Below are 17229 nucleotides of genomic sequence, written 5' to 3' on the forward strand. Positions count from 1 at the left end.
CTTTCTTTCTTGCTCACTTCTTTTGTGGTTTGAGTGTGTCAACATTGAACTGTTATTCTAGAACTTGCTTCGATCATACATATCGAGATCACACGTATGATTTGATATACTGAGATGATAAAGGCACTTAGGATTTAACCCATTTACTCCATAAAAAGCCTTCCCACATAATTAAACCCTTAGTGAAACCTCTTGAGCCTACTAACCCTTTTTCATTGATTAACCCTCATTATTAACCCATTAACCCATTATTTTTGAAATCCTCCTACTGAATTTGACTCTTTTTATCGAGATTGAATTTAATATTGTTACCTCGCTATGTTCACCATTTTTTGTTACTGAATCATGAATTATGATTTCTATATTGTATCGACTTGATTTTTTCTTAAAAAAAAAAAAACTCAGTATTATATTGTAATTCTCAGCAAGCTAAAGTTGTCATGAACTCATGTAAAATAGTTCTAGATATTTGTTTGTGGTTTAGTAATTAAGTTTTTGATAGTGGGGTAATATATTAAAATTATCTCAATTCTAACCTTTGTCTCTTCAGCTTGTATCCATACCTGTAACCTAAACCCCGTTACAACCATGCAAAGATCTTTTGATTAGTATATCATATCATTTATAAGTGGTGGAGATTTGATTTTCATGCAAGCCTATGGTAATAACTTTTCATGTTAGACAATCGAGTGCTTAATCTTGAACCTTAAACACTTTGAGTGATTTGAGTGAATCTTTAGTGAGGATGTCATCTCTTGTATATTTAGGACTAAAAGTTAATTACTTAGAGGAAGGAGATTACCTATGATTTTATTATCAAAATATTCGATTTAGATTGTTTGAGGCTTTTAATGTCCCTATAGTTGAATTCTCACTGTATGATTTTCTGTGGAATAACTTGTAACATTATCAGTAATGATTATGTGATTGAGAAGAATGAATTCTAGCAGTAAATGCTTGAGGACAAGCAAATGCTTAAGTGTGGGGGTATTTGGTAAACGCCAAATTATACATATCTATACCCTAAATACTTAGCATATTTATGGATATTTATTACTAGATTTGTGGATTTTGGTTCTCTTAATCTGGTTATTTCATGTTTTGTACTCAAGAGAGTACCAAGAGTCGAAAGGAGCCAAAAACGAGATAAAAAGGGACAAAAATAGACCAAATCGAGAAGATGACACGGCCTAAGCCTTGCTACACGGGCACCTCACACACCTGTAGCCTTCGGGGGTGTCGACCAAGGGTTTCACAATTCACACGGCCTGGCCATTGAGCCCACATGGCCGTGTGCAATTCAACGGATCGAACACAGCCTGGTAATAACGTCACATGGCCGTGGCACATGGGCGTGTCCCTTTTTCAAAGAGTTGTATTTTACACGGAAAAGGGTACTTAGGGAGGAAGAAAGCCAATCCAAAGCCTATATAAACACCGTAAGTGTGACCTAGAAAGAGGCCGCTCTTTCCAGAACTTTTCTGGAATATAGAACCACGCGCCAGAATTACTTAAAGAAAGCCAGACGATCCATCTCAAAAGCCGGAGCTACTCCAAGACTGAAGATCTCTCTTAGAATTCCTTCAAGGGTTTTAGAGTTTTCTTTATGTTTTCTTATTTTCATACTTTTGAGATGTACTCCTATTTTATTATGAACTAAACCCCTTAGATACCTAAGGGGGATAAAACCTATGATGGATCTTATTATTATTATCTGAACTGTATGATGAATACTTGATTTGTTTTTAATTATGTGTTCTTAATGCTTGAGTTAATATTCCAGGTATTAATTCATGATTTGATGTGCTTGGGCAGAGGAGGAATAGACCCTGCCTAAGAGTAGATTTGGCATAATTAAGCAGAGTTGATCGAATGCCTAGAAATAGGGTTACGAGATTTTTCCAGATTAGGGTGAAACCTAATATGGGAGTCCATAGAGTGATTTACTGCTTCCCTAGAGGTTTTAATTAAGAAAGAAATTTCGATTAATTCAATTGAGGGTTAGACGTTATTAGTCTCGAAAGGGATAATAACATAGGTTAGGGAGTCTCACGGATCAAGTCAAGTGAATAAATCATCTGGTTCAGAGTCAAATAACAAGTGAAATCTAGGTGGATTCCTCCTTGGGTGTCGTCTTTATCAATTGCTTTTCTTCAAGTCTTTTTCCAAGTTTCCTCTTTGCTTTAATTAAATCAGTTAATTAGTTTAGATAATTAGTTTAATAAACAAACCCTTTTATTCTTAGGCTAGATAATAAAAAGATAGTTATTACTAGTACTTTTGGTTCCCTTGGGTACAATATCCCGGTCTTGCCGTTACTATACTATTGTTCGATAGGTGCGCTTGCCTTTTCATCGTGATAATAGTTAGTCTAGGTTTGATCTTCATTATAAATATTTATTACTTGTTACGAATCACACGATCAGAGGAGAGTAATTGAACTAGAAGTTCAATAAGGATAACTTATTACAAGTTAACTGTTAGATGTATTTACAACCTTAATAAGAATAACCAAGTGTTATATATCATCTAATATTTTAATTTGAATCAAAGTCCCAGTAGGACAATCAGTTAGAATAAATTACAGATTGATCGGTTCCAAAGATGAAAATTATTCTAGATGGTCATATAGTGGAGGCGGGTGCTCTAAAAGAGACCCAAGACATAACTAATAAGTAAAACTTCAGAAGAGATTCAAGTACCTGAAATTGAATTTTAAAATAATAAAAATAAGAGATCTCAATAAGTTATGTCAATTCGAGAAAATGTGGAACCAAATAATAAAAGTGGTCGACAATGATTTTGCATGCAATATTATTATTATTGAAATAATAAAATAAAAGGAGGGTCTTGAATAAATCTATTGAGAAATATAGATATCGAATAAATTGATCAAAATAAAAAGACGCAACTCACGTACAATAAATTCGTGGAGTTTTTGGACCAGTAGTCCAAATATCTAAAGGTATAAAGCCATGATGGTGCAAATGAAGTAGTTTTGCAAAAGCAGAATAAAAATATAAAATTTTTCGCTAAGTACTAGTATTGATTATGAAAAGATATAATATTATTTTGAGGTGGATGCAATAACCTTTAGATATATTATTAAATTGAAAATTTATAAAAGATTTAACTTGCTTTTAATGGTTTTTGTTACAACCTTTATAAATCACTATATAGTAAAGTTTATATTAAAATCCTTAAAGGGTTTAGAATGCTAGAAGTATATTGAAATTCTTGGGAAATTATTCATTTATATGAATTGAAATAATTTGAACATATGTGGTAAATTTGAGTAGTTGAAGGAGGATTATAAAATGATCCAAAATACATAATTGTGTTTTTATATAAGAATCATGATTAAAGTTTGTTATGATTATTATTAAATCTCCTGAAGAGATCAAAATATATTTCTTCAAATTTTCCTCACTCACGACTTTTAAAATAATAGTAATGTAAATGCTTAGCAACTACATTCAAATAGTCATTTGAAAAACTAGTATTCAAGATTGAATACGTAGAATATAAGAAAGTATGTGATGTTTTCATGAGGGGGAGCAAATACGCGTTGTACTCTTTTTCCCTTAACCGAGGTTTTGTCCCATTGAGTTTTCCTGGTAATTTTTTAATGAGGCAACATATTATACGTATTATAGATTGTGTTACATTTTTTCTCTTTCATTAGGTTTTTATCTCACAGGGTTTTTCCTAATAAGATTTTAATGAGGTACATTATCTACCAATGGACGTCTAAGGGGGAGTGTTATGAATATCTTAGTAAATGGATGTCTATCATGATCAAGATAAAGTTTTGGTATACTTTAAATTCTAATAGTTATTAGAATTAGATCTCTACTTCTTTTATATTTCTTATGCCTATAAATAGACTTTGATGAAGTTTGTAATCACCCATTTTGATCAATAAATTACATTCTCTATTGCTTTCATATTTTTTTAATTCTCTCCATCTCTCTTTATTTTATAACACAAACAACCATATTTAGATAATTTATGAGCTTTAATCCATGTTTTATTCTTGAGATAAAATTAAATATACAATTACAAGCTAGAAAAAATAAAATTAAAAGAAGATTTATAGCAGTATAATATTTAAAATGTAATTAATTCATAATGAAGGAATTTAACAACATACCTATTTATTTTAAATAAATCTGAAAGGTTTAGATTAATCCAGTTTATTCTATTTGGGATTGGCAATAAAGATATATAATAAATATATCTACATTATGCTTTTCCTCAAAATTATATTATTTATTTTCTTTAAAAATATATAAATGAAAGGTTAAATTAAAGTTAAAATATGAAATAAACGTTGACATTAAAGTAATTAGAATTAGATATTCAAGTGTAATGATATTAATGATAATAAACATTAAGAAGGAAAGTAAAATTTATTTATTTAGATTTAATCGAAGAAAGAATTAAGCGATTTGGAATGATTGTTATAACTTTTTTCTAAAATAATTAAATGGAGTTATAAAGAATCAAACTAGATTGATAATTTTCTCCATTTACTTTACATGGCATAAAAAGAGTTGAAATCTATATTAGATATAGAGAAGAGAGAAACTATTATCCCCAACTTAGGAGTTAGTATCATATTATATATAAATCACTTCTAAAATTAGAATTCTTATAATTATTTTTTTATTCTTACCATTTTAAAATAAGCACAAATCAGTTCATTATTTTTAATTGTTGGAATTTAAATATTTTAACATTTCAAAATGAATTTAGAAGGTTCAAATTAAATTGAAATCTCTTAATTTTCATTTTGAATTCATAGATTAAATCAATTTTAAAATCCATTAGACTAAGTTTCCAATATAAACACACTTTGTATAGTTGTTTTTATCTCATACGAGTGTCAGGTGCATGGGTTTTTGACAACTCGTGAATCAGTCTGGACATACAAACCCAGAAGGACTCTGGGAATTTGTTGCTGACGTGGTTGCACACGGCCGAAATGATATCTACAGAAAAGCTAAGGGTTTGTGGCTTCAACACAATGCGCATCAACATCGCTGTCCAAATCTCAGGGGCCGACTTTACTGCTCGATGAAGTGACCCGAACCCATTAACTACCCTACTCCTAATCGCACCATCCTGCAAATAACAAAATACACAACAAAATAATCCTTCCAAATACATCTAGGCAGATTTAATGAAACTTGAAGAGTCAAATGCAATTAGAAAATTCTCGAGCTCAGCTAGAATTGAATTCGAGCTTTTCAATTTGATATATTTTTTGCATTATGAAAATGTATAGAAAAAAAGTACGAAAGCTTTAATCAGAGCTAAGTATAAAAATTAACAAGTGAATTTAATTGAACTCAAACTTAAAAATTAATGTTCAATTAAGCTCGAACTGAATATCTAACCTCAAATTTCAAGTGGAGCTTGAATTTGAGCTTGTCACTATTCAGGTCCCAACGCAAGGCAAGTTTAAGGTAAAGTTAAAAAAGGCTCAAATTTCAAAGTTGAGCTTAAATTCAAACTTTTCACCATTCAGGCTCAGCTAGGCTCAAAGCAAGTTTATGGTAAAGTGAAAAAGGTTGATTATACTAAACGTCCTCAAATTGGATCTAGATTTTTAAATTAATCTCTAAATTTCAAACATTGTAACTGAATCCTCAAAGGATGAATATCACATCATTACCGTCTTCTGGTCAGCTTAGCCATAAGCTAGAACATATTTAAAACTAGTACGTTTGTAACTATTACACGGACACCTGAGGTGTTAAAACAAGCTTCCCTAAAATTTAAAAACAATGTCCTTTTTAACATTCCAAAATCTAAAATGCAAGCTGTCCATGTAATAAGTATACACATTTAAAATTTGATCAGTGAACGCCCAAACTGACCTGATTATACAGTGTTGATACTCTGAGGGTTCAATAATATGTTTTGAAGTTTAAGAACCGCGAACTATATTTTAGAGACTTCTTATGCAATTAACCTTAAACTTAAATTAAGCTACTTCCAGTTTGTGAGAATAATAATGAAAGACATTACAGACCTCAAATTCTGAAGTTCTCCTTGCTTTACTTTCAGCTTCTAGCCTGCAACCAAAGACTTCATCCTGCAGAAAGATATCTGCTGCTCGAATTATATCCCGAAGGAGGAAAACGCGCACCATTAGACCCTTTTCAGATAGAATGAAAAGCAGAAGATCTTCTGTGGCATCAACAACTGCATGCATATCGAATGACTTCCATCCCGACGGAGGTGAATCATTTTCTTCAGATTCAGGAGGTTCCTCAGAAGCCTGTTCGGATATTGCAGCTACCTGATACAAGATGAACCCCACTCATTTAAGGGAATGAAGCAATTTAGTTTAATTAGAACAGACAATTGTCTTTATTTGTTACTAGCAGATAACAATTCTGTTGTCAAAGTGGATTGGTCTGCAAATGTAATAACAAAGGGAGAAGACCTACCAAGCGCTCCAGGCGGTTCCACCTAATGGATCCATTGTTACGAATGAGAAGCTCCCTTAAGATTTTTCTCATGTCAGGACTGGGATCGGCCAACAGCCTCCCAATCACAAAAGGATATGCACTTTCAACGACTTTGAAATTGGGATCAAGTGCTTTTGCTGTTCCTTCTAGTGAACCAAGAGCTCTCACCACTAGAGCATAGTCTGGGGGAAGAGAGAAGTTAAAATCGTACATGACATCATATAACTGGTTCATTATACCCTGAAATACAGAGCAATGGGAAAGTCATTGCAGAGACGAGTAACCATAAAAAAATAACAAAAAATAAGTTTCAAAGGAACTTATCATGACGACTTATATAAAAGCATGCAAACACATGCAGATATCAAAGAGAACAAAACTCGAATGAATCTGTTATGCACCTTGGCGTAGGATCTAGTCACAGGTCTAGACAATAAAGAATTCTTGCTTCGACCTATGGTTACTCAAATTGCAGATTCATCCTTGACTGAACCCCTTCTCAAAATAACGTTTCTTTTTAATAGAATAATTGCTTATCTCTTTATTTTATATTGGCAGCCTTTTATAGACTGTTAATAACAAAGGAAAGAGTCCTAATAAAATTTCTAACTTAGAGTTTATGAAGAAAATAAAAACCTAATATAATAGAGAAATTAAGTAAAACTAAAACTTTTAATAAAATCTGATATAATAAATAAATAAAACTAAGATTCCTATTGCAATAAAAGCGTCCATATCATTACTCCCCTTCTCGTAGTTGAGCAATAAATAAATAAAACTAAGATTCCTATTGCAATAAAAGCTCAAACTCGGAAAAAACTTCAGAACTTATTCAAAATCATCTATCTCATCATCATCTTGCTTGCCTTCAACATTTGGTACTTCTATCCAAAATAACCTTTTACATTTGTATCCCATGGAATAAGACTCGTCACAATTATAACACAGCCCTTTAGCCATTCTTTCAGCCATTTCTGTCTGTGTCAATCTCTTAATAAATGGTGCAGAAGAACACATTTTGCCGTTGTTCCCTGTTGGTTCTATTGTTTGTCCCCCTCCCTTTGCAATGCTCTTAGTTGTTGGAATAATTGAATTACTGCCAGTGTTTTGGGAAGTTGGCCAATTCTGGATGGCTCGAGATAACAGTTTGGAAGAGACATTTTGTTTATGTTCCAATGTTCGAGCCATATTCGTTGCAACTCCATGGTTTTTCGGTTTTTGCATCTCAATATCAATTCTAAGTTCCTTTATCAACCTAGCAGTAAAGAGGTTTACTTGTTGTCGAGGTTTAAGATTAGTAGTCCCAGCCAATAGTGATTGAAATTGGTGTTAATATTCCTCTACAGTCCCAGTCTGTTTTAAGTTGGCAAGTTCTCCCAAGGGGTTATTACTCATAGGTGGCCCAAACCTTACATGACAACACTCTTTGAAGCGCCCCCAATCAAGATTTGCCTCCCTTTCTTCCATTTGATCAAGCCACAATTGTTCCTCTCTTAAAAGACGGAATGATGCTAAGCTTACTTTGTCGTCTTTGTTAGTTTGTTGATTGTCAAAAAAAAAATTCGCATCTTTTCAACCACCCTAAAGGATCTCCAACACCATTATAAATGGGAAATTCCATATTAGAGTATCGTGGCACCATGCACCCACCGTGTTGCAAGTCTAAATTCCTTTTTCTGCCTCCACTGCTGCCCTGTTCTTCATTATTCTTCTCTGAATCTCCTTTCGTTATCTTTTGGACCGAAAGAGATAATATCGCCACCTGCTCCTCTAATGCTTCTTGCCTTGTAGCTATTTGTTCCATAAAAGCCTTCAGCTTGGTTGTCAAAGTCTTTTTGTCACCCATGACAGCTGGCTCAGATATAAAGTTGTTATGCACCTTGGCGTAGGATCTAGTCACAGGTCTAGACGAGAAAGAATTCTTGCTTCGACCTATGGTTACTCAAAAGGCCTTTTATAGACAGTTAATAACAAAGGAAAGAGTCCTAATAGAATTCCTAACTTAGAGTTTATGAAGGAAATAAAAACCTAAAATAATAGAGAAATTAAGTAAAACTAAAACTCTTAATAAAACCAGATATAATAAATAAATAAAACTAAAATTCCTATTGCAATAAAAACGTCCATATCAAAATCTCACTCTGCAACCCAAATTGGTGAATTTAGAAACTATAGTTTATTTTTCATCATAAGACAGTGCAACTGAACTGGATACTTGCTATATTTATGCAATGTGGGTAACCATGTTCAAGGAACAGCACAATCTTTGACATGAATCTCTCCCCGTAACTATGAATTTCCCATCATTAAGTCAAACAAATATCAAGAACCATTTTGAAGGACAAACCTATAGAACTACTAACTAGCAATGGAGATGGCATTTCAAAGTGTTTATTATACCTGTTGGTACTTTGAAAAAATTAGGAAGAGAAATAGATGAACTTAAACTGCGAATGGAAAATCTGAAAATAAGGTAAAGGACTTTAAGCAAAAACCTGGAAATCTTTAGATTGTCGAGTCCCATCCCCAAAAGATGTCTGCAATGCATCTGCCACGGATTGTATATCAGCTCCTTCAGGAATAAATCCCAAAGAAAGATAATCATTTGCCAATCCCAGAGAGTCATGATTAACAAAGTGCACAAGCTGAAAAAAGCAAGAACTTAGGAACACAGAAACAACCTCAGGGAATAACAATCAAAGCTCAGTATCATCATACAAAAAAAAGAAAAGCATAAAAGGAGGACATGACATGTGCATGTAATAGTAACCAGGCCAAGAGAATTTAGAGCTTGGGTTAATAGGTAACCGTAATTTTTCTGAGATAACTATTACTTTATTCATTCCATTATTTTTCTCCATTCTTATATGGGAAAAATAACCCATTGCAGAGTTGAGACATCTGCAACAACAAAATGTTCTCTGCTCAAGGGTTAGAAGGAAAAGATGAGATTTCAGTTTTGAAATATTATTTAGCTTTATTCAAGCTTATGCACTAGTTGTCTCTTTGATGTTCAATGGTTCATGTAACATTATTGTATCCAGAACTACCATATTTTGAATACTAACATAATGCGTAGAAGATCTGTCATGAGCATGGATAATGTAATATAAAGCAGTAGCCTGGTATAATTATCAATAGAACTGCTCTTACCACTTGAATAAGTCCTACACGGTAATGGCGAGGAATATCCCCCATCATCCCAAAGTCAAAATATGCAAGGGACCCACAGCTAGTAGCAAGCAGGTTTCCTGGATGTGGGTCAGCATGGAAAAACCCCACCTCAAGCATTTGTCTCAAAGAGCAATACACTCCCTAACAAACCATCAAAAGATAAGATCGAACTGAACACAGTTAGACCATATATGAGCTGCAAATGTAATGGCTGACATAGCCAAGAGCTCAAACAGAACACTTAATTAGATTACCTGGTCAATCAGTTCCCTTCGATTAAGATATGCCTTTTTCAGGGCAGCTTCATCTGTGAGCTTAATTCCATCTACCCACTCCATAGTAAGCACAGTTTTTCGGGTCAGGTTCCAATATATTTTTGGCACTTTAATTCCCTTTGCATTTTTATTTTTGATGGTATTTACACCTTTGGCATTATGATTTGAAGTATGGCCATCTCCTGTACTCGCAAGGAAATTGCACTAATATGAATAACCATTCATAAATCACAAGGGCAAGGCTCACGAAAAGGTTAACAGCATCAAATACAACAACATGCAGTGGTAACATTTTGAAGCATGGAAGGAAATCATAACATTTACTTTTTTTCAACCATAAACCACCCTCCTATGAGTTTTTCTTTCTTTTAACACGAAGCAGTCCAATATTAAAGTTAAGATCCTCAGAATACTATAATAGGCAAGAAAATGACACAACAAAATGATGCTAGGTCATGTAACAGGGCACAAGTTAACCCTTTCGGTATTTCTACTCTTCAAGAGGCCAACCAATAGAATAAGTCCCATATAGTTGCTAAGCTTTAAATTAGTTAATATGTCATAAGCAATTATAAAACACTTACCAGGCCAGCCACTATAAAGAGAGGCAAACCGTTCAGCATTTCTAGCCTCCAGTACATAATCGATTTCATCAAACATGTGCCTTACCTGTTCATTTAAGAGAGACCTGAAGAGGTCCATAAGCATGTACAATTCATCAATGAAAAGATGATGGTAGAAATGCACATACTGTTGCAAAGATCAAAATCTGAGTATACTATTTACAATGCATGCATAATAACTGATAATAGACATGTATATAACATGATTGGATATCTAAACACTCGAGGAAGACTCACCATTTCATTCACAGCTACTAAAAGATCTTTGCGAGCTTTTGCAAATCGCTTTATTTGGCCACCAATCATATGGAATAACAATGCATCAAGGGTCAACATTAGTGACATACCAGGCCTCTGTACTTTAACAGCTACAAGTTCTCCAGAATGAAGGCAAGCTGCAATACTTAAAGCCATGAAAGCAAACATTTAGCTTTATACATTCTCATAAATATAGATCTTTAATAGATAATATATCAAAAGTTGGAATGTCTGTAACATGAGACAATGATAGAGAAAGGAGAAAAAAAGGAATTATATATTGTTTTCCTTTCACAGAAATGGTGGTCTGACCTTTATAAACTTGTCCTAAAGATGCTGCTGCAATAGGCTCTGGGCTAATATCCGCAAAAATTTCAGAAATTGGAATACCCAATTCCGTTTCAATAGATTTTTTTGCAATACGAGTCGGGAATGGGGGAATTTGATCCTTGCGTTAATAGAAAAGGTGCAAATCAGAAAGAAAACAAATGGACAAAGATAAACATCAATATTCATAAATCTCAACAATTTAACCCATAGCTGTATACGTATGGTTGAGGAAAGGGGCTGTATACCTGTAACTTAGCAAGCTCTTGGCAATAGACAGGTGGCAATATATCTGCTCTTGTGCTCAAAGCCTGTCCAAGCTGCATACCCAAATAAAAGTAGACCAAAGTTATTAGTTTTGTCCAGGAGGATTAAGAGAAATAAATGGGTTAAGACATTTTATTTTATTTTATTTTTCTACTTGCTTTTATCTCTAGAAATTAAATGCAAAAGGTTTGTTTGATACAAAAGCAAACAATAAAACAAATATAAGCTTGCATGTCTATAGCCTACTTCAATGAGCAACCATCAAGTCTTCAAACTCCTTATCAAAAGTTAACATCAATACTTGAATTTCAGACCCATAATAGATCTCCACACAGTGGTTCCAATTAAATGAAAAGCAGAACAGAACAGTGAAGTGTTATGTGCCTTGGCGTAGGATCTAGTCACAAGTCTAGACGAGAAAGAATTCTTGCTTCGACCTATGGTTATTCAAAAGGCAGATTCATCCTTGACTGAACCCCCTCTCAAAATAACGTTTCTTTTTTATAGAATAATTGCTTATCTCTTTATTTCATATTGTCACCCTTTTATAGATAGTTAATAACAAAGAAAAGAGTCCTAATAGAATTCCTAACTTAGAGCTTATGAAGGAAATAAAAACCTAATATAATAGAGAAAATAAGTAAAATTAAAACTCTTAATAAAACCTGATATAAGAAATAAATAAAACTAAAAACTCCTATTGCAATAAAAGCGTCCATATTATTACTCCCCTTCTGGAGTTGAGCTTGTCCTCAAACTCAAATTCAGAATAAACTTCAAAACTTATCCAAAATCATCTATCGCATCATCATCTTGCCTGCCTTCAACATCTTGTACTTCTATCCAAACCTTTTACATTTGTGTCCCATGGAATAAGACTCGTCACAATTATAACACAACCCCTTAGCCCTTCTTTTCGCCATTTCTGTCTGTGTCAATCGCTTAATAAATGGTGCAGAAGAACCTATTTTGCCGTTGTTCCCTGTTGGTTCTGTTGTTTGTCCCCCCTCCCTTTGCAATGCTCTTAGTTGTTGGAATAATTAAATTGCTGCCAGTGTTTTGGGAAGTTGGCCAATTCAGGACTCAAGATGACAGTTTGGAAGAGACATTTTGTTTACGTTCCAATGTTCAAGCCATATTCATTGCAACTCCAAAGTTTTCCTGTTGTTGCATCTCAATATCAATTCTAAGTTCCTCTACCAACTTGGAAGTAAAGGGGTTTACTTGTTGTCGAAGTAAGATTTGCAGTCCTAGCCAATAGCGATTGAAATTGACATTGATATTCCTCTACAATCCAAGTTTGTCTCAAGCTAGCAAGTTCTCCCAAGGGGTTATTACTCATAGGTGGCCCAAACCTTACATGACAACACTCTTTGAAGCGCCTCCAATCAAGATTTGCCTCTTCTTCTTCCATTTGATCAAACCACAATTGTGTCTCTCGTAAGGGATGGAATGAAGGTAAGCCTACTTTGCCTTCTTTGTTAGTTCATTGATTGCCAAAAAAAAATTCGCATCTTTTCAGCCACCCTAAAGGGTCTTCAACACCATCATAAGTGGGAAATTCCATCTTAGAGTATCGTGACACCATGCACCCACCGTGTCGCGAGTCTGAGTTCCTTTTTGTGCTTCGCTGTTGCCCTGTTCTTCATTATTTTTCTTTGAATCCCCTTTCGTTATCTTTTGGACTGAAAGAGATAATATCGCCACCTGCTCCTCTAATGCTTGTTGCCTTGTAGCCATTTGTAGCCTCTAGCTTGGCTTTCAAAGTCTTTTCGTCACCCATGACAGCTGGCTCAGATACCAAGTTGTTATGTGCCTTGGCGTAAGATCTAGTCACAAGTCTAAACGAGAAAAAATTCTTGCTTTGACCTATGGTTACTCAAAAGGCAGATTCGTCTTTGACTGAACCCCCTCTCAAAATAATGTTTCTTTTTTATAAAATAATTGCTTAACTCTTTATTTCATATTGGCACCCTTTTATAGATTGTTAATAACAAATGAAAGAGTCCTAATAGAATTCCTAACTTAGAGTTTATGAAGGAAATAAAAGCCTGCTATTAGTTCTTGTACATTGCGAAAGTTGTGGATTTAGTCCCTGTACTTCAATTTGATTAATTATAGTCTTTGCACTTTTCGAATTGGTCAATTTTAGTCCATGTACTTTTTGAATTTTAAAAATTTAGTCCTAACCCAATCAATAGCAGTTAAATCTATTTGGTTAAATTTAATTAATAGTCTAGTACTATGCATACAATAGTAGATTTAGTCCATATTCTCCAATTGGATCAAATTCTATAGTTTTCGAATTTTGAAATTTTAGTCTTGATGCAAATGACAATCGTTAACCATTAACTGAATTTTTAATGCGTAATATGTGGAAATAACAAGCTGATATGACATTCACATATGATACCATGTTTGATGCATCAAATTTTGGAAATAGTAGAACTTAATGAATTTAACAGTTACCGTTTGGTGATGAGTTAAATTTTAAAATTTGAAAAGGATTGAAAATGACCAAATTAAAGTATAGGGACTAAATCCTCAACTTTCACAAAGTACAGGGCCTAATAGTAGAATTTAACTTTTTGTAAAACTTTGGTAAAGGGAAACTAGAATAAACGAAGCCCAACAAGAAACTTATTGGAACAGTTTGGAATAAATAAAGAGTACGATAAAACAAAGATAAAGGAACTTACCTTAACATAGAAAGGACCCAAGCGGATTAACATCTCACGAAACTGAAAGAATGTAAAAAATACAATAAGCTTGTAGTAACAAAAATAAAATAAAATAAAATAAAAGAGGAAATAGGAACTTATGATAGTTTCAGCAAAACCATTGGCCAAATAACATGAAATTGCAACACTAAAGCATGCAAACTTCTAGTACAAAGTCAGCCAGATTATGCTAAGATTTCGATGTTTTACTCTACTCTCAAATTGGATGAATATAGATGCATGCAAGAATAATAGAACCAATTCAAGTTATTAAACAGAACATGTTTAAGAATAAAATTCATATAATACCTTCACAGCACGCTCTTTTATGTCTCGAAAAAAGAAATGCCAAATGGTCAACTTCAATACATGAAATGAAATGATTGCTGCTCTATACAAAGCCAGAAATGGGCCAAATCGGTATACAGCAGAAACGCTTGTTGAGCTGTGCGTTCCAACAGTATGCCCAAATTCACTTTCCAATGATTCTTTCCTCAGCTTTGCATACTCTGCAGAAGGCCTCTCACCATGGACACTGGCAAAACCTGTAGAAAACCTGCATAAAAAAGGTAAAAAAACAAATGTTAGAGACACTCCACATTCACCAGACCAATTTATTACATAACCCAATTCCGAGCAGCAAAATTTAGTGGTAAATATGAATGCACTTACAGTTGTTGCTGCAACAAGTATAATCGATGCCTGGTATCCATCTGAACTTCCGGAGAAACAGAATAACGCAGCATTGTTCCAACATGTCTATTATGGTTTACAGCTGCAAGCAGTATAAGTAATCAACTAATATAAACAGTAACATCCACATATACTCAAGGTCGTAAGAACATTACTAAATGAACAACCGAAGGTAAAACAAATATGACCAACAAAATATTACTTCCGGGAAGTTCCAGAAATGCCCAACTCGGTGCTATAAAAGTGCTTCACAATCCTAAAACTTAAATTATCAGGATAATACTAGCATCGAAGAAAATTAAACACAGTGCAGCAATAGGAAATCAAAGAACAATTGATATTAATGTTGATAGAATAATAAGCGGGGACGGAAAAGGAAAGACTAATAGAAAAGAAGAATGATACCAGTGGAGAGCAATGTGAGAAGGCGATGACGGTTGAGAGGAGCGAACACATTCCTCATTGAGCGAACGGTACAAAGGCAAGCGAAAGAAGTCGAGCACCTACCTAAGCGAAAGAAGTCGTGCTCACAACTTGTTTGTGAAAATGCGTCTTTGAACGAAGCTTTTGATTGGGACCGGGTTACGAAACTTTTTCTATATTCTTTTTCTTCCGATTGCAGAAATGTTGCCACGTTATATGTCTACATGACACAGCAACCATTAACCAACCGCCAACCGCCTCATACGTATTGTTTGTTAAATGGAGAAAAAAAATTGAATGTTAAACTACTCTCTACATACCTAAATATTTACTATATTTAAAAGTTAAAATTTTTATTTTTCAAATTTAAAATTTACGTCTAATTATTATCATTATTAAAAAATTCATTAAATCTTTTGATATAAGTTTTGAAATTAAAATAATTTATTCGGTATTTATGTAATAATAGAACTAATGTTGAAAATATTGATTAAGGTTTTAAAAAATACCCATTCATGATAAAATAAATTTTTATATCAATAATTAACAATATTAACTATTTAGATTTACAAATAATATTATAAAAATAGATTAATTAAATTATGTTAAAACTAAAGGCCAAATTTGAAATTTGATCATTTGTCTTATAATATAAAAAAAAAGCACAAACTTAAAAGAAACAAAAAGCCACATGTTAATCTCGAAAAGCTCTCAAGGCATTTAAATTGTGTATAATTATGTAAAATTTTAATCGAAGAGTTCACAATGCAAACTATTTGGTCTAATTACTAACATTATAAGAATATAAACAACCAATTATGTTAGAAATTAAAGCATGGAGATTAAATCTCAAAACTAAACATAATAGAAAGATTAAGACTAAAATTTAACAATATTTCTAAAATGTAAAAGAGAAAAGAAGGGAAAAGAAAAGCATCCGACATGTCATCTTTGGACCTTCCTTTTATATAATTGATAGATATTAGACACTTCTACTCTAGCTTTCAACTTCAAATTTCAATCCCATCCAATTGAACTTCAGTTAAATCAAATCCAATTTAACCATAAAAAGAATCAACAATCTGAATGAACTCACATAATTTGTAATGACTCGAATTCAAAAGGAGTCTAACACAAAGTAATTTGATATGCAATGAGCTTAGCATGAATTTGAACTCAAATCAACTGTAATTTTGGAAAAGAATCCCTCTTAGAGGTATTCATGAGCAAAGCTAGATTAGTTTCAGGTCGAGTTTAAGTATAATATTAACACACTTTATACTAATTTAAGTCTAGTTCAACATGAAATATGAGCTTAGAATTTTACCTAAACTTGTCCATACTTGTAAATGGTTAATCTAAGCCGATTTTAGGCCGCTCATATCATATTAAATTTTTGACAAATATTGATATTACTTATAATTCAAATTTAATAATTTTATATATTTTCTCATTTATTAAAATTCTATACCTAGTCAACTTAATCTTTTTCTATATTATAGATTTAATTTTTTATGTGTTCTAAATTACATAACATATTACAAACATAAACCACCGAAGGGATCTACTATCACCATCACGAACTTTCGTTGCCGCCACGGTTGAGGTTGTTGTCATCTTTAGACTGCCACTGAGCACCATGGACCATCATTGAGTTGCCTCTGGTCACTGTCGGGCACCATCGGACTGTCGTCGGGTCGCCACCAACCATCGTCAGCCATCACCAACCACTGTTAGGCCACCGCTGTCAACAACCACCGTTGGTCTTTTGCCAGTTCGTTGGGTCAGGTTTGTGTCGTCTCAATTAGTACTGGATGCATCCTGGTTCTCCGAGTTTCGCCAAAAAAATTGGTTACAGAAGACTTATGTTCATTTCCGACTCACATGAATTATTCTAAAAATTAAATAAAACCTACATAGAGATGATAGTCCACGATAAAATAATAATTACAACCACTTTAATTTATAGGAATCACAATTTGGCAAA

The 17229-nt window shown here is 33.4% G+C and overlaps 1 protein-coding gene across 1 annotated transcript; it reads right to left on the reverse strand.

Moving 5' to 3' along the window:
- Positions 1-4768: 4768 nt before the first annotated feature.
- On the reverse strand, positions 4769-15511 carry LOC108453741 (uncharacterized). Its single transcript, XM_053030202.1, has 14 exons — positions 15225-15511; positions 14799-14901; positions 14436-14682; positions 14106-14147; positions 11388-11459; positions 11125-11260; positions 10792-10949; positions 10516-10600; positions 9911-10113; positions 9636-9797; positions 8978-9127; positions 6458-6722; positions 6041-6306; positions 4769-5127 (listed from the first exon to the last, which is right to left on the reverse strand). Exons 1-14 carry the CDS (start codon positions 15280-15282, stop codon positions 4873-4875), a joined length of 2202 nt encoding a protein of 733 aa, XP_052886162.1. The 5' UTR covers positions 15283-15511; the 3' UTR covers positions 4769-4872.
- Between the last annotated feature and the right edge of the window lie 1718 nt (positions 15512-17229).

Source organism: Gossypium arboreum, chromosome 6 (assembly GCF_025698485.1).
Source record: "Gossypium arboreum isolate Shixiya-1 chromosome 6, ASM2569848v2, whole genome shotgun sequence".
NCBI classification, from domain to species: domain Eukaryota; kingdom Viridiplantae; phylum Streptophyta; class Magnoliopsida; order Malvales; family Malvaceae; genus Gossypium; species Gossypium arboreum.

Coding starts and splice junctions, on each gene's coding strand:
- LOC108453741 (XM_053030202.1), bottom strand. CDS start 15,282: ATGAGGAATGTGTTCGCTCCTCTCAACCGTCATCGCCTTCTCACATTG. Junction 10,114..10,515: donor TCTTTATAGTGGCTGGCCTG/GTAAGTGTTTTA, acceptor TTGCGAGTACAG/GAGATGGCCATACTTCAAAT. Junction 9,128..9,635: donor GTGTAGGACTTATTCAAGTG/GTAAGAGCAGTT, acceptor TGCTTTTTTCAG/CTTGTGCACTTTGTTAATCA.